General features: G+C 42.9%; 1 protein-coding gene across 2 annotated transcripts; it reads right to left on the minus strand.

Moving 5' to 3' along the window:
* Positions 1-195: 195 nt before the first annotated feature.
* LOC129819868 (probable methyltransferase-like protein 24) lies at positions 196-26085 on the minus strand. 2 transcript variants are annotated; one of them, XM_055876508.1, is made up of 5 exons: positions 25026-26085; positions 5699-5797; positions 4402-4532; positions 3673-3862; positions 196-1376 (listed from the first exon to the last, which is right to left on the minus strand). In XM_055876508.1, exons 1-5 carry the CDS (start codon positions 25293-25295, stop codon positions 1065-1067), a joined length of 1002 nt encoding a protein of 333 aa, XP_055732483.1. In that variant the 5' UTR covers positions 25296-26085; the 3' UTR covers positions 196-1064. The 2 variants fall into 2 exon arrangements, with proteins under 2 accessions (XP_055732483.1, XP_055732482.1); XM_055876507.1 differs by having other exon boundaries at positions 3673-3922; positions 25026-26084.
* Between the last annotated feature and the right edge of the window lie 154 nt (positions 26086-26239).

Genomic DNA, 26239 nt, shown 5'->3' on the forward strand with positions numbered 1-26239 from the left:
TTATGACGGTTAATAACTTCCCCGTGTCACCGGCATGTGTAGTTAGTGTACGATCTGTGAAATGTTCGAGTGTGCTGAAAATTCTAAGTAGAATTGCACATTCTACGTAGAACATTATACACAGAACACTCACTCATTATGAAACCAGTACAACGTAGCGGACTGTACATAACGACATACAGGACAAATGGGGTGTCAACTGTTTTTATTGCACTTGTAAAAAATATGAAAACATCTTTGAAATCAATAAATGTCTTTACATTGCACATGTCGGCAGATAATCAACCCCACCCCACATAATACTGTAATTATAACACAAAGAAAGATTATATTCATGCTCAACTCACATAAGTAGATTATACAAATTTATAAAAAGTACATAAAACCTTTATGATAAATAAAGCATAGGTGACTAAAGTGTTTAAATGACCCCTGATCTGTATTTCTGCAGTGCGAAGTCCCAGATAGAATAGATTACTTTATTACCATTCAACAGTTGTCAGGGGTGTGCTCAATGCCAAGCTATGCCAGCCAGTATTGCCTGTACTAGGTTCATAGAATAGGCAGGCTAATCTCTAGCAGTGCCTGGCTGGTTCCCAGAATTTTGTTGAGCCCACTGCCCAGACTTTTATTTATTTATATTTTTTGGCTGCTGGGAGGCTTCAATGAGGTTTTAGGTGAGGGACCTGCCTAAACCTTCAAAATAAAGCCCTGGCCCAATAGGGTTGTTTTGTTTGCTACTGACTAATAGTTCCAGACCCTTCCACTGGGTAACACTGGTGTAGATTCATTTTTTCACCACCAGAGGGACACACTGCAGTGGAATTTTACTGACTGACAGACAGTGCGAGACTGGGCTTGTTCGACAGTGCAGGCGACTGCCGGCTGACTGATCTACAAATCACCTTGCATCATAAATAACGACTCATTATTACTTGTAGATCAGTCAGTCACAATTTACCCATGACAAATCATGGTTTTGATGATCTTGAACATAGCCACTGATTATTCTGATGTGTGTGTTCGTGCGTAAGCCGTGCACAAAGGGTGCACATGTGTTTGTCTCAGTGTATAGGCCCAGTGTTAACCCAGCTTAGTGTATAAGAGCTGTGTGCGTTGTCCACCTTGTGCCTTAGGATGCTTTTTCCGGCCCCCGGAGAGCTATGGACCAATCGAAACCCAGCGTCCTGGAGCCCCTGTAGAACGCTGAACCAATAGCGGACCACCTCAGCCTCTGTCCCGCCGACCTCAAAGCCGGCCCACTGGAGGTGTACCGTGGCAACCAGGTGACGGATGCGCCCCAGAGTTCCGAGCTCTGCCCAGTTTTGCAGAACCCTCCACTCAGCACTCAGCAGGTCAGCATACAGGAAGTCCACCTGGCAAAAACAGACAACCATGTGTGTGTATATATACACATCATTGGTAACAACACACTTTTGACATCATTAAAAAGCAGCAAAACAATGAAAAGACAGCTTAGGGTTTCATCAGTGTGTGTGTGTGTATATATACAGTATCTATGGCTCTTTGTTCTCTACCATGCTCCAGAGCAGGCGAACAGAGCACAGCAATGGGTTTGGAAGGTCGGTGTATGAATCCCATTCTTAGTGGGGATGACACCCCCAAATCGGCCCTCTCTTTATTTCCTACCTCCTATGCACTTGTGGAGATGTGAGAGGTTAGATAAGCAATATGGAGAATAAAAGGAACATTCTACTATATTGCTTATACCTATCCAATGGTCTGAGATGTGCAGGGTTTCCCAAACTCGGTCCTCGGGATGCACGTTTTGGTTTTTGCCTTAGCACTACACAGCTGATTCAAATAATCAACTAATCATTAAGCTTTTATCATTTGAATCAGCTGTGTAGTGTTAGGGAAAAATCCAAAACATGCACCTCTTGGGGTCCCGAGGACCGAGTTGGGAAACGATGGGCTAGTGGGATCCATTTGGGAGAAGAAAGTGAATTTCACTCCCCTCCAGTGGTTGCAGTGTATAACTGCAGCAGTGGTGTGATTCACTGTTGCTATGGTAGCCAGGGTCAGCTCATCCCTGTTGCCATGGAAACGGGAGTGCAGGCAACCCTGTCTGTGTACTGTGAATGTTACATGTGTATACCTGTTGTGTACTGTGGTGTGAATTAATGTATGTGTTGGTGTGTGTCTGTTAGTAAAAAAAAATATATATATATATATGCTTGATCTGGCAATGTGGTCCGGAGGGTGTGACGCAATTGCGTAGCCTCTGTAGGCTTGCGGAGGCCAAATCAAGTTCCGTATGGTGATGCCGTGCACCTCAAATGTTTCAACAATGCGGAGGGCTTCGCATAGTGCCGTATAGCTCCGCATTGACATGATCGGTTGATGGTAGGTAGGGGCTGTACATCCTGTATAAAGGAGCTCACTTCCTTGACAACTTCCTTCACCACAAACATACAAAACTTTGACGAACGGCTATCAGGACAAGTTCACGAAAATGTATTTGAATGGGAAGGTAATGGGGTTAGATGTGGTAAAGACGTCAATGGAATGCAGATGGTGGGTTCTGGATTAGCGCACAATCAACTACTCTAGGTAGGGGCGTGGATTAGAAAACCAGTCAATATCTGATGTGACCACCATTTGCCTCATGCAGCGCTACACATCTCCTTCGCATAGAGTTGATCAGACAGTTGATTGTGGGCTGTGGAATGTTGTTCAATGGCTGTGCGAAGTTGCTAGATATTGCCAGGAACTGGAACACGCTGTCGTACATGTCGATCCAGAGCATCCCAAACGTGCTCAATGTGTGACATGTCTGGTGAGTATGCAGGCCATGGAAGAACAGACCTTTTCAGCTTCCAGGAATTGTGTACAGATCGTTGCGAAATGGGGCTGTGCATTATCATGTTGAAACGTGAGGTAATGGTGGCGGATGAATGGCACAACAATGGGCCTCAGGATTTCGTCACGGTATCTCTGTGCTTTCAAATTGCCATAGATAAAAATACAATTGTGTTCATTGTCCGTAGCTTATGCCTGCCCATACCATGACCCCACCGCCACCATGGGGCACTCTGTTCACAATGTTGACATCAGCAAACCGCTCGCCCCACAACACCTTACACGTGGTCTGCGGTTGTGAGGCCGGTTGGACTGCAACAGCTCTGGTGGACATTCCTGCAGTCAGTTTGCCAATTGCACGCCCCCTCAACTTGAAACATCTGTGGCATTGTGTTGTTTGACAATACTGCACATTTTAGAGTGGCCTTTTATTGTCCCCAGAACAAGGTGCACTTGTGTAATGATCATGCTGCTTAATCAGCTTCTTGATATGCCACACCTGTCAGGTGGATGGATTATCTTGGCAAAGGAGAAATGCTCACTAATAGGGATGTAAACATAAGCTTTTTCTGAGTATCACATTTCTGGGATCTTTTGTTTCAGCTCATGAAACATGGGACCAACCCTTTACATGTTGCGTTTATATTTTTGTTCATTGTAGCTAGATGGCTATAGAGATTAGACCTGAATCACTATGAGTGGTGCGTTTGAAGTGGTGCAGACTAATTTATTGGGTGAGTATGACAGCTCCCCGACGCGCAAGAAGTATGAATGTTCTGCAGAGGCCGCATTGCCGTAAATGCTGTATGGCCACTGCAGAACACGGATTGACCATAAATCGGCTTTTACCGTGTGATGTCCCAGAGTCTCCATGATGTCCTTGAGTGTCCGGGACCCGCTACACAGAACCCCCTTCTTCTGCTTGCGTCCTCTCGCTGCTCGCCAGTCCAGCCACGCCCGGTACTGTCGGAACCCACCGGAACCATCGTCACGGTAACCACTGCTGGCTCTATCACCATGCTGACCACTGGGGTCAAATCTGTGGACATCACAGGCCTTTGAGAGAGCCTCTAGAAACCCTGTATCACCCTCGTCCATACTACACACAGAGACAGACAGAGAGAGAGTTGTAGATAAGAGAGAGATATGTGAATGAGGAAGAGATAATGTTTAGTTTCAAACTGTTTTACATTATTAACTACTTGTACAAGTTTGGGGGAGGGATCGTGTCAATTATGTTATTTTTGAACCTTTATTTAACTAGGCAAGTCAGTTAAGAACAAATTCTTATTTACAATGACGGCCTATCCCGGCCAAACCTGGACGACGCTGGGCCAATTGTGCGCCGCCCTATGGGACTCCCAATCACGGCTGGATGTGATGCAGTCTGGATTCGAACCAGGGACTACAGTGACACGTCTCACACAGATGCAGTGCCTTAGACCGCTCCGCCTCTCGGGAGCCCATGATGATATTGTAGAATGATGGTATCAAACTGTTTGGTTCACATTGCTATAGAATAGGCTACATTGTATTGAAGTTCCAGTGGCACGTATACAGAGAAACACATATACACACCTGAAAGAGTATGCTACACACGGAGGACCCTGGCTTGGCAGGCTCCAGCCCTCCACACACAGCAGCCAGAGAGCTCCAGAGGCCTGTGAAGCCTGGGACTCACCTGGTAGAAGCACCCGGGAACAGTTTACCTGCAGGGGAACAGGACAGAGTAATGAGGGGCTTGGCTGGAGGTGGAATGGAAGTGCTGAGTTATCATTAGGCCCAGAGGAAGTCATGTGACACAGATTTCCTGTCTGAGTGAGAGAGGGGATGTTGGGAAAAATGCGGCCTGACGCCCCTAATCTGCTTTTTAGAGGGCTTTTTTCCACAGACCTTCTCTCACATGTTGGGAAACCCTGGGTCAGAGGTTTTTAGGTCAATCATATACGATGGTTTACAGTGACATGTTTAGTCTCTGGTCTCAAATACCACACCGACATTACTCTCTGACCCTAGCATCTTTGAAATATGATGAAATACCTCAGAACCTAGGCTGTATGTGTCAAGCCTCACAAAGTAGGAGTTCTGATCTAGGACAGACCTGGGTTCAAGTACTTGAACAATCATTTCTAATACTTTGAGTGTTTGCTTGAGTCTGCCTGGAGTGGCAGACAGGCAGGGTTCGCAGTTTTGGGAGTTTTTTTACTGGTTTATTAAGCCAGGCAAGCTCAAACAGGCACACGTAGTTGATAACATGTTGCAAGTATTTGAAACCCAGGTCTGATCTAGGATCAGTTTTATAATGAAAAATATTGGACTGTCACGAATATCACCGAAGGTGGCTCCCCTTCCTGTTCGGGTGGCGCTCGGCCGTCGTCGCCGGCCTACTAGCTGCCACCGATCCCTTTTTCCTTTTCGTTTGTCTGTCTAATTGTTTTCACCTGTTCCTTGTTGGGGTTTTGGGATGGTTGCTATTTAGGTTAGTTTTGCCCGCTAGTGTTTGTGCGGGCTTATTGGTTGTTACGTTTGGTGATGTATCGTGTCTTGTTTTGGGTTTTTCGCTGTCCAGTGTTTGTAACAAGGTTTGGGGTTTGTTTAGCGCCAGTGTTTTGGGCATTCACCCATGTTTGGTTGGACCTGTTACGTTTTTGAAGGACATTAAAGCGTTTTCCCGTTCATTTCGCTCTCTGCATTTGACTCCTCACTCATTTCACTCACCTGCCGTTACATGGACAGGAAGGACCTGATCTTAGATCAGCATTCCTACTCTAAGACGCTTCATGACTACGGGCCCAGGTCTGTTCTATACAGTGCATTTCTATCTGAATTATTTATGATGTGTGGGCCAAGGTGTAAAGTGGGCATGGTTATGTACCTGTGGTGTGGTAATATAGCCGATGACACGTTCCAGCTCTGCAGTGAAGGAGGGCTCACCTGATGCCCACTGCTGCAGCTCAAACCCTCTACCTCTCTCCTGTGGGTAGACACACGAGTCAGCAGGGTAACACATGCACGCCACTCGCAATCACAAACACACATAAGCTGTGTTCGAATACCCATACTAACATACTGTGTACTACCTACTTAATTAATGAGTATATACTAAATGCTATTAGTTCATTTTAGTATACTGTAAACGAACAGTATACTTTCAGTTGAGTGTACTAGCGCTTCGCCGGTCTACCGGAAGTTGATGCTGTTGCTATGCAACTTCTTGCTAGCTTGTTAGCATACCTAACAAACTACTAGCTAGACATCTTATGACTTCAGAAAAAATGGCCATTGAGAACGCACAATGACTATACCGCTTACAGTGCATTCGGAAAGTATTCAGACCCCTTGACCTTTCCACATTTTGTTAAGTTACAGCCTTATTCTAAAATGTATTTAATAGTTTTTTCCCATCAATCTACACACAATACCCCATAATGACAAAGCAAAAACTAGGTTTTAGAAATTTTAGCAACTGTATATAAAAAATAAAAAACAGATCACATTTACATAAGTATTCATACCCTTTACTCTGTATTTTGAAGCACCTTTGGTAGCGATTACAGCTGCGAGACTTCTTGGGTATGACTCTACAAGCTTGGCACACCTGTATTTGGGGACTAACTCCCATTCTTCTCTGCAGATCCTCTCAAGCTCTGTCAGGTTGGATGGGAAGCATCATTGCACAGCTATTTTCAGGTCTCTCCAGAGATGTGAGATCGGGTTCAAGTCCGGGCTCTGGCTGGGCCACTCAAGGACATTCAGAGACTTGTCCGCCACTCCTGCGTTGTCTTGGCTGTGTAATTGGGGTTGTTGTCATGTTGGAAGGTGAACCTTCGCCCCAGTCGGAGGTCCTGAGTGCTCTGGAGCAGGTTTTCATTAAGGATCTCTCTGTACTTTGCTTCAATCATCTTTCCCTTGATCCTGACTAGTCTCCCAGTTCCTGCCGCTGAAAATCATCCCTACAGCATGATGCTGCCACCACCATGCTTCACCGTAGGGACGGTGCCAGGTTTCCTCCAGACGTGACACTTGGCATTCAGGCAAAGAGTTCAATCTTGGTTTCATCAGACCAGAGAATCTTGTTTCTCATGGTCTGAGTCCTTTAGGTGCCTTTTGGCAAACTCAAAGTGGGCTGTCATGTGCCTTTTACTGAGGAGTGGCTTCTGTCTGGCCACTCTACCATAAAGGCCTGATTGGTGGAGTGCTGCAGAGATGGTTGTCCTTCTGGAAGGTTCTCCCATCCCCACAGAGGAACTCTGGAGCTCTGTCAGAATGACCATCGGATTCTTGGTCACCTCCCTGACCAAGGCCCTTCTCCCCTGATTGCGCCGTTTGCCCAGGTGGCCAGCTCTAGGAAGAATCTTGGTGGTTCCAAACTTCTTCCATTTAACTTCTCTGGGATATGTGGGATGGTAGCGTCCCACTTGGCCAAAAGCCAGGAAAAATATAGCGCGCCAAATTCAAATATATTACTATAAAAATCAATCTTTCATGAAATCACACATGAAAGACACCAAATTAAAGCTACACGTGTTGTAAATCCAGCCAACATGTCTTGATTTCAAAAAGGATTTACGGGGAAAGCACACCAAACAATTATGTTAGCTCAGTACATAGCCACAGAAAAACAGACATTTTCCCAGCAAAAGATAGTCACAAAAGAGATAAAATTAATCACTAACCTTTGATGATCTTCATCAGATGACACTCATAGGACATCATGTTATCGAACAAAACATAAATGTATTGGGTAATGTGCATATTTATATCCACAAATCTCGGTTTACATTGGCGCCATGTTCAGAAATGCCTCCAAAATATCCGGAGACATTGCAGAGAGCCACGTCAAATAACAGAAATACTCATCATAAACTGTGATGAAAGATACAAGTTTTACATAGAATTAAAGATACACTTGTTCTTAATGCAACCGCTGTGTCAGATTTCAAAAAAACTTTACGTAAAAAGCACAGCATGCAATAATCTGAGACGGAGCTCAGATATAACAACATTTCTCCGCCATGTTGGAGTCAACAGAAATACAAAATTACATCAAATATTCCCTTACCTTTGATCTTCATCAGAATGCACTCCCAGGAATCCTAGTTCCACAATAAATCGTTGTTTTGTTAGATAATGTCCATTACTTATATCTAAGTAGCTACTTTTGCTAGCATGTTTAGTGCACATGTCCAAACGCTCGCGCAGATGCAGGCGAACTCGGACGAAAACTTCAAAAAGTTATATAACAGGTTGAATAAACTGGTCAAACTAAGTAGAGAATCAATCTTCAGGATGTTGTTATCATAACTATCCAATAACGTTCCAACCGGAGAATTCCTTTGTGTCTCTAGAAGTTATGGAAAGCAAGACGATATCGTTTGGTATGCGCGAGACCAGGAACTGGCATTCTGCCAGACCAATGACTGAAACACCTCCCATCCGGCTCAACATCACAGTAGAGGCTTCATTCCACGTTCTACAGACTGTTGACATCTAGTGGAAGGCGTATGAAGTTCAAACAGATCCATATCTTACAGGGAATTGAATAGGCGATTAGTTGAACATCGACCAGCCTCAGAATTCTCACTTCCTGTTTGGATCTTTTCTCCGGTTTTTGCCTGCCATATGAGTTCTGTTATACTCACAGACATCATTCAAACAGTTATAGAAACTTCAGAGTGTTTTATATCCAATAGTAATAATAATACGCATATATTAGCATCTGGGACAGAGTAGGAGGCAGTTCACTATGGGCATGCAATTCATCCAAAAGTGAAAATGCTACCCCCTATCACAAAGAAGTTAAGAATGATGGTGGCCACTGTTCTTGGGGACCTTCAATGCTCCCAACATTTTTTTGGTACCCTTCCTTCCGCCTCACAAAACAGACAATTCCTTATGGCTTGGTTTTTGCTCTGACACTGTCAACAGTGTGACCTTATGTAGACAGGTGTGTGCGTTTCCAAATCATGTCCAATCAATTTAATTTACCAATGAAGTTGTAGAAACATCAAGGATGATCAATGGGAACAGGATGCACCTGAGCTCAATTTCGAGTCTCATAGCAAAGGGTCTGAATACTTACATTTGAAGTCGGACGTTTACATACACTTAGGTAGGAGTCATTAAAACTTGTTTTTCAACCGCTCCACAAATTTCTTGTTAACAAACTATAGTTTTGGCAAGTCAATTAGGACATCTACTTTGTGCATGACACAAGTAATTTTTCCAACAACTGTTTACAGACAGATTTTCACTTTTATAATTCACTGTATCACAATTCCAGTGGGTCAGAAGTTTCTCTTGGGTAGGGGGCAGCATTTGGAATTTTGGATGAAAAGCATGCCCAAATTAAACTGCCAGCTACTCATCCCCAGAAGATAAGATGTGCATATTATTAGTAGATTTGGATAGAAAACACTCTCAAGTTTCTACAACTGTTTGAATCATGTCTGTGAGTATAACAGAACTTATTTAGCAGGCGAAACCCAGAAGACAAACCATTCAGATTTTTATTTTATTTTTTAGGTCACTCTCTTTTCAATGAGTTTTCAATGGGAAACCAGATTTCTAAGGGACCTTCTTGCAGTTTCTACCGCTTCCACTGGATGTCAACAGTCTAGAAATTGGTTGAGGTTATTCCTTTGTGTAATGAAGAAGTACGGCCATCTTGAAGGAGGGTCACTCGAAGTGTCCTGTTTGTTAGAAGCGCATGACCAGAAAGCTAGCTACAGTTGGTTTTAATCCTGTATTGAACACAGATCATCCCGTTGTCAATTTGATCGATTATTTACATTAAAAAAATACCTAAAGTTGTATTACAAAAGTAGTTTGAAATTTTTTGGCAAAGTTTACAGGTAACCTTTGAGATTTTGTAGTCACGTTTCACAATTTGGAACCGGTGTTTTTCTGGATCAAACGCGCCAAATAAAAGGACATTTTGGATATATATCGACGGACTTAATTGAACAAAAAGACCATTTGTGATGTTTATGGGACATATTTTTATTTCTGCGTTTTGTGTCGCGCCTGCAGGGTTGAAATATGCTTCTCTCTTTGTTTACAATGGTGCTATCCTCAGATAATAGCAATGTTTGCTTTTGCCGAAAAGCCTATTTGAATTCTGACATGTTGGCTGGATTCACAACCAGTGTAGCTTTAATTTGGTATCTTTCATGTGTGATTTAATGAAAGTTAGATTTTTATAGTAATTAATTTGAATTTGGCGCTCTGCATTTTCTCTGTCTTTTTGCCAAGTGAGACAGTAGCGTCCCGCCTAAACTCAGATTTTTGGATATAAATATTAACTTTACCGAACAAAACATACATGTATTGTGTAACATGAAGTCATATGAGTGTCATCTGATGAAGATCATCAAAGGTTAGTGATTAATTTTATCTCTATTTCTGCTTTTTGTTACTCCTCTCTTTGGCTGGAAAAATGGCTGTCTTTTTCTGTGACTTGGCTTTAACCTAACATAATCGTTTGGTGTGCTTTCGTCGTAAAACCTTTTTGAAATTTGGCTTTGGCTGGATTTACAACAAGTGTATCTTTAAAATGGTGTAAAATACTTGTATGTTTGAGGAATTTAAATTATGGGATTTCTGTTGGTTTGAATTTGGCGCCCTGCAGTTTCACTGGCTGTTGACGAGGTGGGACGCTACCGTCCCACATACCCTAGTGAGGTTAAAGCTTGGTCGCAAATGGGTCTTCCAAATGGACAATGACCCCAAGCATACTTGCAAAATGGCTTAAGGACAACAAAGTCAAGGTATTGGAGTGGCCATCACAAAACCCTGACCTCAATCCCATATAAAATTTGTGGGCAGAACTAAAAAAGTGTGTGAGCAAGGAGGCCGACAAACCTAACTCAGTTACACCAGCTCTGTCAGGAGAAATGGGCCAAAATGCACCCAACTTATTGTGGAAGGCTACCTGAAACGTTTGACCTAAGTTAAACAATTGAAAGGCAATGCTACCTGAAATGCTATGCTGAAATAAATCATTCTCTCTACTATTATTCTGACATTTCACATTCTTACAATAAAGTGGTGATACTAACTGACCTAAAACAGGGTATGTTTACTAGGATTAAATGTCAGGAATTGTGAAAAACTGAGTTTAAATGTATTTGGCTAAGGTGTATGTAAACTTCCGACTTCAACTGTGTATATTGAGGACTAATCTGATTAAGGTGAGTTGTTTATTTAGCCAAATTTTAACTACATTTTCGACTTGTGCGTGATGCTTTTAAATATTGTGGCCATTGCATCGTGCGTTTCGCACTCGCTCTGTAACCAGTTCATTTTGGCAGTCTAGAACATGCTAGAACATGACAACATACTATAGTGACTAGCTGGAAATATGAATGTATTTTACTGGACTAATTAGGCCGTGTCCATATTTTGGGACAGTGAATGTGAGTTGAATAGTCTGTTTGCTGTAGTTTGGGACCTGCTTCAAGTAATATCTTTCAACAAGCATTTTTTCTACGGCTGGCCATGCTTTCCACCTGGCTACCCCTACCCCGGTCAACAGCACTGGCCTCCCCTCTGCTACTCGCCCACGCCTTCCCCATTTCTCTTTCTCCCAAATACAGTCAGCTGATGTTCTGAAAGAGCTGCAAAATCTGGACCCTTACAAATCAGCCGGGCTAGATAATCTGGACCCTTTCTTTCTAAAACTATCTGCTGAAATTGTTGCCACCCCTATTACCAGCCTTTTCAACCTCTCTTTCGTGTCGTCTGAGATTCCCAAAGATTGGAAAGCAGCTGCGGTTATCCCCCTCTTCAAAGGGGGGGACACTCTTGACCCAAACAGCTACAGACCTATATCTATCCTACCCTGCCTTTCTAAGGTCTTCGAAAGCCAAGTCAACAAACAGATTACCTACCATCTCGAATCCCACCATACCTTCTCCGCTATGCAATCTGGTTTCAGAGCTGGTCATGGGTGCACCTCAGCCACGCTCAAGGTCATAAACGATATCTTAACCGCTATCGATAGGAAACAGTACTGTGCAGCCATATTCATTGACCTGGCCAAGGCTTTTGACTCTGTCAATCACCACATCCTCATCGGCAGACTCGACAGCCTTGGTTTCCCTAATGATTGCCTCGCCTGGTTCACCAACTACTTCTCTGATCGAGTTCAGTGTGACAAATCGGAGGGTCTGTTGTCCGGACCTCTGGCAGTCTCTATGGGGGTGCCACAGGGTTAAATTCTTGGACCGACTCTCTTCTCTGTATACATCAATGATGTCGCTCTTGCTGCTGGTGATTCTCTGATCCACCTCTACGCAGATGACACTATTCTGTATACTTCTGGCCCTTCTTTTGACACTGTGTTAACAACCCTCCAGGCGAGCTTCAATGCCATACAACTCTCCTTCCGTGGCCTCCAATTGCTCTTAAATACAAGTAAAACTAAATGCATGCTCTTCAACCGATCGCTGCCTGCACCTGCCCGCCTGTCCAACATCACTACTCTGGACGGCTCTGACTTAGAATATGTGGACAACTACAAATACCTAGGTGTCTGGTTAGACTGTAAACTCTCCTTCCAGACTCACATCAAGCATCTCCAATCCAAAGTTAAATCTAGAATCGGCTTCCTATTCCGCAACAAAGCATCCTTCACTCATGCTGCCAAACATACCCTTGTAAAACTGACCATCCTACCAATCCTCGACTTCGGTGATGTCATTTACAAAATACCCTCCAAAACCCTACTCAATAAATTGGATGCAGTCTATCACAGTGCCATCCGTTTTGTCACCAAAGCCCCATATACGACCCACCACTGCGACCTGTACGCTCTCGTTGGCTGGCCCTCGCTTCACACTCGTCGCCAAACCCACTGGCTCCAAGTCATCTACAAGACCCTGCTAGGTAAAGTCCCCCCTTATCTCAGCTCGCTGGTCACCATAGCAACGCCCACCCGTAGCACGCGCTCCAGCAGGTATATCTCTCTGGTCACCCCCAAAACCAATTCTTCCTTTGGCCGCCTCTCCTTCCAGTTCTCTGCTGCCAATGACTGGAACGAACTACAAAAATCTCTGAAACTGGAAACACTTATCTCCCTCACTAGCTTTAAGCACCAGCTGTCAGAGCAGCTCATAGATTACTGCACCTGTACATAGCCCATCTATAATTTAGCCCAAACAACTACCTCTTTACCTACTGTATTTATTTATTTTGCGCCTTTGCACCCCATTATTTCTCTCTACTTTGCACCTTCTTCTTCCACTGCAAACCAACCATTCCAGTGTTTTTTTTTTTACTTGCTATATTGTATTTACTTCGCCACCATGGCCTTTTTATATTTTGATTTATTTATATATATATTTTGTTTGCCTTCACCTCCCTTATCTCACCTCACTTGCTCATATTGTATATAGACGTATTATTGACCCGTATGTTTGTTATACTCCATGTGTAACTATGTGTTGTTGTATGTGTCGAACTGCTTTGCTTTATCTTGGCCAGGTCGCAATTGTAAATGAGAACGTGTTCTCAATTTGCCTACCTGGTTAAATAAAGGTGAAATAAAAAAATAAATAAATATCAAAAGTTGTGGTCATGATCCAATATTTTCAAAATATACTTTGAAATGATCATTGCTAAGTAAAGGAGTATTGGTGAAAATGTTTGTAGTCATCCTTATATAATGTGTCATGATTGAATTACAAATGTAATGCTTTTCATCCATGCTGGCCTTATCTCCTAACTGCTTTCGGACCTAGTCATGCTGATCAGGGTGAAATTCAATGGTGAACAAAAATGTCAAGATCATTAACCTGACACTTGAAAACCTTTTTGATTGGAAATAAATGTATTGTTTTCATACCAGTCAGTCTGATTACTCGTACCTTTCTAATTGCAGGTTGTTGTCTTAATGTTTGTCACAGCTTTCCTGAAATTTGAGATCCCACTTACTAGTTTATCAGAGACAAAGCTGTATGATGGGTCTAGAACTGAAGTTGATGGGGATGTGTTTGAAAAGGTGGTGAAACGGACAGATCTTGGTGTTTTCAAGCTCACACTGAACAATGATGCTAAAGGTATGTGCTGGTGTTCAAGTCTTGGTTACTTGTGGCATCCCTTTCAATATAACCATACATTTGACATGCCTGTATTGTTGTCTTTGTGTATTTCAGAATCTTCCCTGATGAGTCCTGTCTCTGCCAGTTCTGTGATGGGTGGTTCAGACCATGAGTCGGTTGATACAATCATTTTGAGCGAGGATGGAAGCCCCTCACGGAAGTGTCAAAGAGCTGATGACGAAGCAAAAAATGTACGTTTGTAATTCATTCTTCATTTAACTTGGCATAAAATGTATTTCACACTGCTGTTTATTTTTATTTTTTTTACAGCTAATAGAGAGCATACTGAAGAAAAAGCCTGGTGGAGAGGTTGTCATCAAGGAATACTCCAAAACTAAAAGCCTGACAGACTGCACCAGACGAAAGATGATCAACATTCTTGTTTCGGCGATGACAGAGACTCATGGGTAAGTTTAAAGGAAAGATTCATAACGAAAATTGTTGAGCATTACTAGCTCCCATATCTGCTGAATGTTAAAAATGACTTCTGTATCAGGATCTCAGTCACATAATTGGTTAGGCTACTGCTGACCATCCACTGCTATTGGTAGAAGACTTCTCTTGTATCAAATTCGATGGGCATGATACTAATTCAAAAATCACTCCGGATATTTAGCTGACTGGGGACCAATGCTGCTTGTGGAGATTATGATTGCCGCCTAAACATAACATTATATTCTTGTCAGGACATCACCACTGCGCAGTGAGAGAAACGTTTGCACAAGGCATCGTCTCTTTGTTCCCATACCTTAAGGATCCCTACACTGCAAATGGATATGTAAGTATACATTACAACTGATAAAGGGCATCTGCATTTAATTCGTCTGGTATGGTATCTGAGCAAATGGGACTTGGTTATTTGTTTTTTCTTTCAAGATTAGTAACCATGTTCATTTTCTTAAGGAACATTATTACGACCCTAATAGTGGAGAAGGGTACCTCTCGTATAGAATCAAAACCATTCAGAGGAATTTGGTTTCATCAGAGGAACGGCCCACTCAACTATACTCTGGAGGGCCAACTGCTGAGAGGGAGTCCAGTCCATCCACTTTGGTTACCCTGAGTGAAGACCAGTGCCGAGAGGCCATTTCTCTTATGAAGCATTCTTCTGATGAAGAAACAGAAGATGAGATTGACCTTTGAGTACAGGAAGATGACCCACGACCCGACTAAATGCTCCACCATCCTAACCGAATTTACACGCTTTCTGGATGTGAAGGGCTTGGTAAGACTTTAAAAAAAAGCATTTTTTAACGATGTATAAATTGTGTTTAATCTCTAGATGCCAATTCAGGTTGTCCAGTAATAGTAGTTCAATTAATGTGTAGGCTGGTGATTTACTCAAACTCATTTGAGGTTAAAGTGGAATGTTTTTGTCTTATTAGTTTCAGATTGAACAGGATTTTGTGCTGCTCTTTGGAGAGGGAACATCAGCCAAGTTTTTGGAGAGGTGGCCAACTACATTCAAGCAAAAGATCATCATGCTAAGCAAGGCCCTAAGCAAGGCCACTCAGGGAGCTGAACTTCAGGAGCTGATCCAGATGGCAGACTCTGCAGTTGATGAGGGAGCTGACACGAATGCTTAGGGTTAGATGATCATAATTGATCATTTATATTTCAAATAACTCTGAAATGTTAATGTCACTGATGATGGAATTTACCATTTTAATTAGGATCTCTTTGTTTAGGATGGGAAAGTGACCTTTCCTCCATCCTTCTCCTGCTCCATTTGATTCCTCCTTCATCACAAGGACGCAAAAGACCAGGCAAGATGTCTGCATCCCAAGCTGAACAGCATCTTGTGATATTCTAAAAGGTTTGTATAGGCATTCTTATTCTTGGACAGTGCTGCAGCCATTGTGATGAACTAATGATGGTGTTCGTTCTTGTCGTCTTCCGGCAGGAACCAGTATCCAGGAGCACCTTGATGCGATTGACCAGAGCCACCAACCATATCTTCTTGCAGTCGGGACCAGGAAGAGCAGCATCCATGCTTACGTCATCATCCTGGACAAGCGAGCCTTACCGTGCAAGTCAGCGAGCACTCTTGGTGCTTCGATGAGCTTTTCAAGACTCACTTTGTTTTTGGTACTGCTTACAATACAATGCTGCGCAACATGTACACCTTCATACAGACAACTGTGTACAACATAGACATTGGGAAGGTTAAGGAGACTCCAAGGGTTGCTGAGCTCAGAGCTAGACCTCTGCACTAATGCTGATTAAGTGATGATATGTTTTGTTTGCCATGCTAGTCATGGAAGTACCAACTTGCTCATAAGGCATCTCAAGTTGATGCATGGAATGTGCCCTGGTAGAAATCTTAGACTAAAATGTGGTCAAGCAGATTGTTGTCGTGTATTTGGTACATTTTCAGACTTTAAGAAGCATTTGAACAGGGCACAATCCCGAGACTGTCAAATGCTAACTTGAATGCTAATACAGCCGTTGTTAATCAGCCAAGTAATGCTGATTTTCCTTCAAATTCTAGTTGTAACCATGTACCAATATCTAACAAAAACACACTTGTAATGTCTGCTATTGCACAGCTGCAGGTGTAGGTCAGACTGTAAATAGTTTTGTATCTTCCATGGAAGAAGCAGTTCAAGAGATTCAGCGTCAAGCTAAAGCGACCGATCTCACATGTATATCTTCAAAAGACACACAAATTGTCAGAAAAATACAACATTATTTTCAGGATATTGAAATTCCTTTCACATTGTTGAATTCGGTATCAAAACGAAGTGCTTATTTTATACAAAAATGGGGAACAGGTCAACCAGTTGAGAGTCCTTGGTGTTAGATTTGACAATAGAAGAAACAACACTACTGGAACTTATGATCAAATGGTCATAACTGATCAATTTTCTTCCGTTCCAATTCTCCAGACATTGCAGTCAATTTTGAAGAACCCAAACACAAGTGGCATGTTTAACTCGGGCACAATTTTCAAATGGAGTTTACTTTGATTTGAAAGCTGGACTATATATGAAGAGACATCCTCTCTTTTCTAAAGAGAAAAATGCATTAAATTCAACTCTTATGATGACTTTGAGACTGCTAATCCATTGGGATCAAAAAAGGGAATTCACAAGTTGGGAGGTATATACTTTACTTTGAGAAATTTTACCCCAAAGTTTCATTCAATTTTGGTAAATATTCACTTATGTACACTCTTCCATACCCAGGACCTTAAAACGTAGGGATTTGATTCCATTCTTGAGCGAATAGTTAGCGATTTGAAATTGCTTGTGACTGAGGGTATTGCAGTTCCCTTCTTCAGTGGTTGTATACATGGCAGTATTGTCCAAGTAACTGGAGATAATCTTGGTATACATTGCCTGTTTGGTTTTGTGGAATCATTTAGTGCTCGTTATTGTTGCCATTTCTGCAACACTGAAAAAGTGGATTTTTAAACTGTGTTCTCTGAGGTTGACCCAAGAGTGACTTTACGAACAAAACACATGCAACTCAGACCATTGTCAAACTATTCAGTCAAACCCAACACGGTGTGAAGCATGCTTGCTTATTGAACTCTCCAGTACTTCAATACTACAGACAACTTTCTGTTGATATAATACATGACATTTTAGGAGTTGCACAATTTGAGGTAACTTGCGTTACAGTATATACAAGCCAACTTTGTGACTGATAAAGATGTGTACGGTAGAGTTCATTCATGTAACTATGGCTACACAGAGGAGGAATCGTCCACCTGCACTCAAATTTTTATTTTATTTTTTATTTTTATTTCACCTTTATTTAACCAGGTAGGCAAGTTGAGAACAAGTTCTCATTTGCAACTGCGACTTGGCCAAGATAAAGCATAGCAGTGTGAACAGACAACAACACAGTTACACATGGAGTAAACAATAAACAAGTCAATAACATGGTAGAAAAAAAGAGAATCTATATACAATGTGTGCAAAAGGTATGAGGTAGGCAATAAATCGAATAATTACAATTTAGCAGATTAACACTGGAGTGATAAATCATCAGATGATCATGTGCAAGAAGAGATACTGGTGTGCAAAAGAGCAGAAAAGTAAATAAATAAAAGCAGTATGGGGGTGAGGTAGGTAAATTGGGTGGGTAGTTTACAGATGGACTATGTACAGCTGCAGCGATCGGTTAGCTGCTCGGATAGCAGATGTAGTTGGTGAACCAGGCAAGGGAGTCATTAGAAAAACCGAGGCTATTGAGTCTGCCGATAAGAATATGGTGATTGACAGAGTCGAAAGCCTTGGCCAGGTCGATGAAGACGGCTGCACAGTAATGTCTTTTATCGATGGCGGTTATGATATCGTTTAGTACCTTGAGCGTGGCTGAGGTGCACCCGTGACCGGCTCGGAAACCGGATTGCACAGCGGAGAAGGTACGGTGGGATTCGAGATGGTCAGTGATCTGTTTGTTGACTTGGCTTTCGAAGACCTTAGATAGGCAGGGCAGGATGGATATAGGTCTGTAACAGTTTGGGTCCAGGGTGTCTCCCCCTTTGAAGAGGGGGATTACCGCGGCAGCTTTCCAATCCTTGGGGATCTCAGATGATACGAAGGAGAGGTTGAACAGGCTGGTAATAGGGGGTGCGACAATGGCGGCGGACAGTTTCAGAAATAGGGGTTCCAGATTGTCAAGCCCAGCTGATTTGTATGGGTCCAGGTTTTCCAGCTCTTTCAGAACATCTGCTATCTGGATATGGGTAAAGGAGAAGCTGGGGAGGCTTGGGCGAGTAGCAGCGGGGGGGGCGGGGCTGTTGGCCAAGGTTGGAGTTGCCAGGAGGAAGGCATGGCCAGCCATTGAGAAATGTTTGTTGAAGTTTTCGATTATCACGGACTTATCAGTGGTGACCGTGTTACCTAGCCTCAGTGCAGTGGGCAGCTGGGAGGAGGTGCTCTTGTTTTCCATGGACTTTACAGTATCCCAGAACTATTTGGAGTTAGAGCTACAGGATGCAAATTTCTGCTTGAAGAAGCAGGCCTTTGCTTTCCTGACTGACTGCGTGTATTGGTTCCTGACTTCCCTGAACAGTTGCATATCGCGGGGGCTCTTCGATGCTATTGCAGTTCGCCACAGGATGTTTTTGTGCTGGTCGAGGGCAGTCAGGTCTGGAGTGAACCAAGGGCAAGGGCTATATCTGTTCTTGGTTCTGCATTTTTTGAACGGAGCATGCTTGTCTAATATGGTGAGGAAGTAACTTTTAAAGAATGACCAGGCATCCTCAACTGACGGGATGAGGTCAATATCCTTCCAGGGTACCCGGACCAGGTCGATTAGAAAGGCCTGCTCGCAGAAGTGTTTTAGGGAGCGTTTGACAGTGATGAGGGGTGGTCGTTTGACCGCGGACCCGTGGCGGATACAGGCAATGAGGCAGTGATCGCTGAGATCTTGATTGACGACAGCAGAGGTGTATTTGGAGGGCAAGTTGGTCAGGATAATGTCTATTAGGGTGGCCATGTTTACGGATTTAGGGTTGTACCTGGTGGGTTCCTTGATGATTTGTGTGAGATTGAGGGCATCAAGCTTAGATTGTAGGACTGCCGGGGTGTTAAGCATATCCCAGTTTAGGTCACCTAACAGAACAAACTCTGAAGCTAGATGGGGAGCGATCAATTCACAGATGGTGTCCAGGGCACAGCTGGGAGCTGAGGGGGGTCGGTAGCAGGCGGCAACAGTGAGAGACTTATTTCTGGAGAGATTAATTTTTAAAATTAGAAGTTCGAACTGTTTGGGCATAGACCTGGAAAGTATGACAGAACTTTGCAGGCTATCTCTGCAGTAGATTGCAACTCCTCCCCCTTTGGCAGTTCTATCTTGACGGAAAGTGTTATAGTTGGGTATGGAAATCTCAGAATTTTTGGTGGCCTTCCTAAGCCAGGATTCGGACACGGCAAGGACATCAGGGTTGGCAGAGTGTGCTAAAGCGGTGAGTAAGGCAAACTTAGGGAGGAGGCTTCTGATGTTGACATGCATGAGGCCAAGGCTTTTTCGATCACAGAAGTCAACAAATGAGGGTGACTGGGGACATGCAGGGCCTGGGTTTACCTCCACATCACCCGAGGAACAGAGGAGTAGTAGGATGAGGGTGCGGCTAAAGGCTATCAAAACTGGTCGCCTAGAGCGTTGGGGACAAGGAATAAAAGGAGCAGATTTATGGGCGTGGTAGAATAGATTCTGGGCATAATGTGCAGACCGGGGTATGGTGGGGCACGGGTACAGCGGAGGCAAGCCCAGGCAATGGGTGATGATAAGAGAGGTTGTATCTCTGGACAAATTGGATGATGGGAGCAATGATTTGGGTCTAAATGCTATTCAGTCTTGGTGTCTTCTCTGTAATTTGACATTGATATTTGGTGATCTGGTACAGAAAGATGATAAATACTGGCAGCTGCTTCTGTTACTACTACAAATTGTAAATATTGTGTTTTCTCCTATACTAACAGAGGGCATGACTATCTATCTGAAGCACTTAATTGCTGAACATCATAGGCTTTTCAAGTATTTGTTTCCTGATTAGAAATCTGTTACCGAAACACCACTTCATGATACATTATCCTCGTTGTATAAGGAATTTTGGGGTCTCAGTGCACACAAATGTTGTCAGCTAAATGGGTAAAGCACCATGGTATAAAATATTGTCTTGATTTGGTCATATGTGGTGAAGTAGTCATTTGAAATGCCAGTATACAAAATTGAGGCTATTCTTCTGAAAGATAAATGTTTTTTGGGTTGGGTCAGCTCTTGAAACCTTATGTTTTGATGATCATTTGCATGCATTTAAAGTTTTGAAGCATAGTCCACCATGCAAAGTATTTCATGTAAATAACATAATGTACCACAAACCTTTTGATTTGCTCATGTCATATGGAGCAAGGGATTTTTTTGACTACATTGTCCCCTACTGTCACTTGATAACAGTTTAAGCCAGGGCTGATACTTATGGTTAGGTTGTGAGAAACATGTTTTTAATGTAAATGTCAGCATTTTCCAACAAAACTATTGATTTGCTTATGTCATGTGGAGCAAGGGATTCTTTTGACTACATTCTACTGTCACTTGATAAGTTTAAGCCAGGGCTGGGACTTGTGGTTTGGTCATAATAAACATATTTGAATGTTGAAACAGCTTTGCTAGAGTTTATTGTGAAATTCCAAGTGCTTTTCCAAAATATAATTTCCATTTACATGAGGGAAGAGTAAATAAATTAACACTGAATAGAGTAAACACATTTTTACTCTAGGAGTCACCCTAGATCAACACTAGTGAGTGTCACTAACACTCAGTGTTGATTTACCTCGTGTTACATTTGATCAACATCGGTCAGTGTAGTGTTAACTTTTTGCACTCAGTGTTAAATCAACACTAGAAATGTAACACTTGGATCTGTGTACTTTTTACTCTGTGTAGAGTGGGACCATATGTACTTGCTGACAGTGTTAAATTTAACACAGTGTTGATTTAACACTTTCAAATTTACTGTGTAGAAGTCCACAAACGAAGGGAAAAGGTGAGAAGAGGAGTGCATAGATGTGAGAAGAAATACAGCGTGTATCCAGGGGTTTATTCATTCTGTTAAACGTTTCTTAAACTGAAGCAAACTAAACAAAACCGGGACAAACATACCTGAATTTGTCCAATACAAACTCTCATTTGCAACTGGTGTACTAATGATTACACCCTCGATCAGCTAGATGCAGGCATGGCTGTGTCACTGTCACAACATTTTCTCTCAACCTGTGTGCACCTACATTGTAATCTTTCATTCATAGGCTAGTTTGTAGCAACCTCATGTTAGGGAACATTTGATTATCATGTACTCGTCTAAACCTATCGATGTTACATTGAACTGGGTGAATGGAATATGAATGACAGCCATCCAATATGCTGTAATAGAAATAAGGCCATGCTCATTAAAAAAAAAAAACATTGCCCTCCATCTTAAAACGGCACAGACCTCCACTGACATACCGGTACATACAAGCAGTGGTGACCCGTCATTCAGGGCAGGTAGGGCAGAGCACCCTCTTGTTTTGAGCTCTACCTGTTTAGCTAAAAAAGAAAACTATTTATTTTTTGCCTGTTTTGCATGTTATTTTGACATTAATACGTGTCACATATGAGTTTGCAAACAATGTAAAAAAATTTTTTTTAGTTACTCAAGAAAGCAATGTGGCTTTAAAAGGCAGCTCCAAAATGCAGGTGTTTCAGCCTAGCTCAGTGCTTTCTGTGGTGGTGGGGCAGCCAGCAGAAATTCGGAGTGCAGGGGTTGGTAATGTTCTCTAGTTGCATCATGATTGGCTCAGTGTTGTCACTCATGTGGACCCTACATCACCGCAATATCAACAGGGAGAGCTCAAATTCAAGCCCCTTGTGTACTGCCATAGTTGCATTAGAAGTGCCCATCCAAGAAGGCTCAAGGTCATTGGCCACAGATAAAATGTCAAATCACGTTATATCTACCATAGCTTTGATGGACTGATCATGTCAACATCACACTATCAAAATCTTAGCTAGCAAGCTAGACAAGCAGTCATCATCATGAATCAAGTCGACAATCTACTGGCAAATCCTTTTCAATCCTTGTCATATGAAGAGAAATTCTTGATAAAACGTATTGGTACTCATCGGCCATTGGACATAAACATTACACAACAAGATGGAAATCGCAAATTCAACAATGAGTGGTTTGGAAGAAATCAGTGGCTAACTGCAAGCATTACAAAGCAATCACTAGCCTGATATTCAGTGGAGTGGGTGGGTGTGTGTGGTCCAAGTCTGGGTTTAAGGGTGTCTTTTCCCAGCTTAAAAGGATAAACATTCACATGCAACACCATGGGCCAGAAAAGGTTGAACACACTGGCCATTCTGTGAGTTCAGCATGACTTCTGCTGCGTTCAAAACAACTAGAAACTCTGAAAAAATCTTAGCTCCGACTGGGAAAATACATTTTGAATGGTCATCCAACTCAGAATTCCAAGTCGGGAACTCTGGCCTCTTTCTAGAGCTCAGAACTGAAGATCACTAACGTCATGATTCAACCTTGTTTTTTCCCAAGTTCCCAGTTGTCTTGAAAGCACCATAAATCCAGAGAATGACAGACTTTGATGACAAAGTTTGATGACAAAATTTGCACAAAAGAAGGACCGCTGCGCCACCTTCCTGTTCAAGTGAGCACAAGACAACAACGTGAGTCCAAAAATGTTTTGTTTGCTGCTGCATAATTGATGCAATATGCCAGGGAGATATGTATACTTTAGCTAAGAAAGTAGTACTAAGTGTATGTTGTGTAGTAAGCTGTTAGTAGCCCATGTGGCTCACCCTAATAATTTGGTCCCTTTCCCCTTCATAACTTAGCCTACTGTTCTGACTTCGTGGTGCACATGTAGCTCATAGCCTGTTTTAGAGAAATGTAATTAAAATATTGTAAGAGCTTTTATTGTCTGCTTATATGCCCCCTTTATTTATCCTTCGGTTCTGACTTGGTGTACAGGGATAATACTGTAAGAACGGCCCATGTTATGAATTCTGTCGCTGTACATTTTAAAAGTCCTGAACAAATAGTTATATTGACTACGTCTGTCCTAGTTCGCTCATTAATGTCTCCCTCAAAATTACGGATTGCCTCTTCTCCGTTTAACGTCCCCCTATGCCATAGTTTGTACATCTCCATAGAAACCACATTTGTTTAAGTAAGTCAGCCATATCAGCTGTTTTTTAAAAGGCAGTAAATGAGGCTGAATTAACTGTTTCAATGCTAGACAAGGCTCTGCTGATAGCCAGGTGTAGCGGTGGTAAGAATTCACTCCACTCCGTGCTGAAAAGAAAGCTCTGCTGTTGGGACAGCTTTTTGTGGGCACTGTTTGTCACCGTTATAGTGCAATAAATGTATTGTGTTGTGTAGTGGCTTTCCTGGCATGCATCAAAAAAAAATTGGGGGGACTTTGCCCCATCAAGATTTACATGATAAAATCGCTGCATACAAGCAACGGCTGAAATGATATGCTATGTGGTTCGTAAGGCTACCTACCGTAGCAAACAAATTGTCAGCCAACATAACGTGTAACGTAACTTATTTGAAAACGCATGACTTTATTACATTGCTCAACATTTTCTTAACATTTTGTCATAATTAGTTAAAGCAATGAATTTGTATCCACTCTCGTCGGACTCCTGCTGCATATTTTCCGCCATTTTTTAAATCTAAAAATGTTTTGAAGCCACGCCCATTTTCTGAAGAATTTCATTATGGGCCCAAAAAGCACAGGAATATTGTCCACTGCGTGTATACTTCGTATTTTGCCGAATGTAGTACAACATCCGGGTACTTTTGCCATACTAACTATCCATACTGTGACCAATAAGCATACTACATAATCAATTTATGTCACAAATAGTAAGGTCAGTATGAACATTCAAACACAGCTAGTCTGTACATGTCAGCTCAGTATTTGTAAATGAATAAAATGTAAATGAAACACACACATACTCCATAGGTTGAGTGGCCACTTTAGGTGTCAGTGGGAGTGGAGATCAAAGAGCGTAGAATAAATCATGTAGAGGAATGTGTGTGCCCGAGCGAGCAAGCGTTGGCCCCTCAGGTATGAGAGGTCAAGGGCTCTGACTCCAGCCCTGCTAGTGACATGCATGCCTGAGGCATACTAACACACATATACACACACACATATACACACAAGCACACAGCCCACCCCACCCCTAGAGACCACTGTGGTCACCATGGCAACCCAGGAAGGAGGAGGGAGAGGAGTCGATGATGACTCACCAGACTGACTAGGAGCTAGCCTTAGGAGGGGAGAGAGAATTAGAGAGCCAAAGCGAAAAAACATAAATGAGAGAGGGGGAGATGATGATGGGGGGATTGACAGGAAAGGAGTACAGGGGGGTGAGTGGAGAGATGGCGGATGTATTATTGACATACCAACAAAAACGAGCAGCTGAAACCTGCTCCTCCCTGACCACTGACACACACGCAGCTGATCACTACAGCTGCAGGACAGCTGCCACTGTCACTGATCGGGGGTCAGTCTGCCCTATCTTGTCCTCGTCTCAACTGTGTGTGTTTGCGCGCTCGTAGTTCGCTCTCACCCGGTCGCCAATGGCCATCTCGTTTTCATCTTCGTACACGCGGCTCGCTCCCGACTCATCCCGTAAAAAATCCAAAGATCCCGTTTGGCGCGCGCTCCTTCTCTCCGGTTCTATGCTGATCACCGTGAAGGCGACCCCGTCCTTAAAGGCCCCGGGGCTACCTGCGTGGTCTGCTCGCGGCAACCGGAGCCCGACCAGGAGCTGTAGCACGAGTAGAAACATCGGGATAATTAACAGCAGCACGCGCTGCACACCGCCACCGGCTGACATGCCTCCTCCGGGAAACCGGTGAGCATCTCGTGCCTTTGTTCTCCTTCCCAACTGGACCGGCCTGGTGCCTCGTGGGAGTCAACTGACCGAATGGCTGCTGCGGAACTGTGGGGAGTTAAAAACAGTAACGTGAAGCAGTCGCTAGCCTTTCAAGAACTCCGCTTCCCTTTGTTCTGCCCACTTTCAACTGAAGGCTACAGACCCTTTCTCCTGCTCTGTGACCAGCCGGAGGGCAGAGTGGTGACGCAGAGCTCCAGGGTCAGTGGCCGATTGGTTGATATCTAGCCTATTACGGTATTTTTAGAAGTCTGTTTCTCACAGAAAAACAGACCAAGCTCCAAATAGGACCTTTATTAGCCCATTGGCGTTCTCATCAACAAGCTAAGTGAAGTCTCATGGGAATTACGGAATAGAAAAGTAGCCGTGCCATGGTAACGGAATTACACTGAGCCTCACTTAAAAATGTATACCAAACAAAAACCATTGATTTCAAAGTTTTAAAAACCATACAACTCTATGCATGAAGACTACTTTAAACAATTTCCACTGAGGATTTTACAAAAACAAATTTACAGGAAGATACAAAGTTTGCATCTACACAGCTTTTAATTTTTTTTATTTATTACTGTATAAATAGTTCAAAGTAGCCATTGTGCATCATATGTTCTGATCTACTTTGAAATCAATGGATTTTGTTTGGAATATACATTTTAAAGTGAAAAATCGGGGGCTCAGTGTAATTACTTTACTGTGGAATCTTTCCGAACACTGAACAGTTGCCCCCCCTCTTCCTGCCCTCTCCCGTCCACTCTCTTTCCCTCTCTCACCTTCTTCCTTTCTCACCCACCCTCTCTCTCCCTCTCCTAGTTGTCCAATAGACTAACCCCCCCCCCCCTCCCCTTCCGTCCAATCACCAGATGAGGAACATCAAACACTCTGTCCAG

Source organism: Salvelinus fontinalis, chromosome 22 (assembly GCF_029448725.1).
Source record: "Salvelinus fontinalis isolate EN_2023a chromosome 22, ASM2944872v1, whole genome shotgun sequence".
In the NCBI taxonomy this organism is placed as follows: Eukaryota; Metazoa; Chordata; class Actinopteri; order Salmoniformes; family Salmonidae; genus Salvelinus; species Salvelinus fontinalis.

Coding starts and splice junctions, on each gene's coding strand:
- LOC129819868 (XM_055876507.1), bottom strand. CDS start 25,295: ATGTCAGCCGGTGGCGGTGTGCAGCGCGTGCTGCTGTTAATTATCCCG. Junction 5,798..25,025: donor AGATGGCCATTGGCGACCGG/GTGAGAGCGAAC, acceptor GTCTACCCACAG/GAGAGAGGTAGAGGGTTTGA. Junction 4,533..5,698: donor GCTATATTACCACACCACAG/GTACATAACCAT, acceptor GTTCCCCTGCAG/GTAAACTGTTCCCGGGTGCT.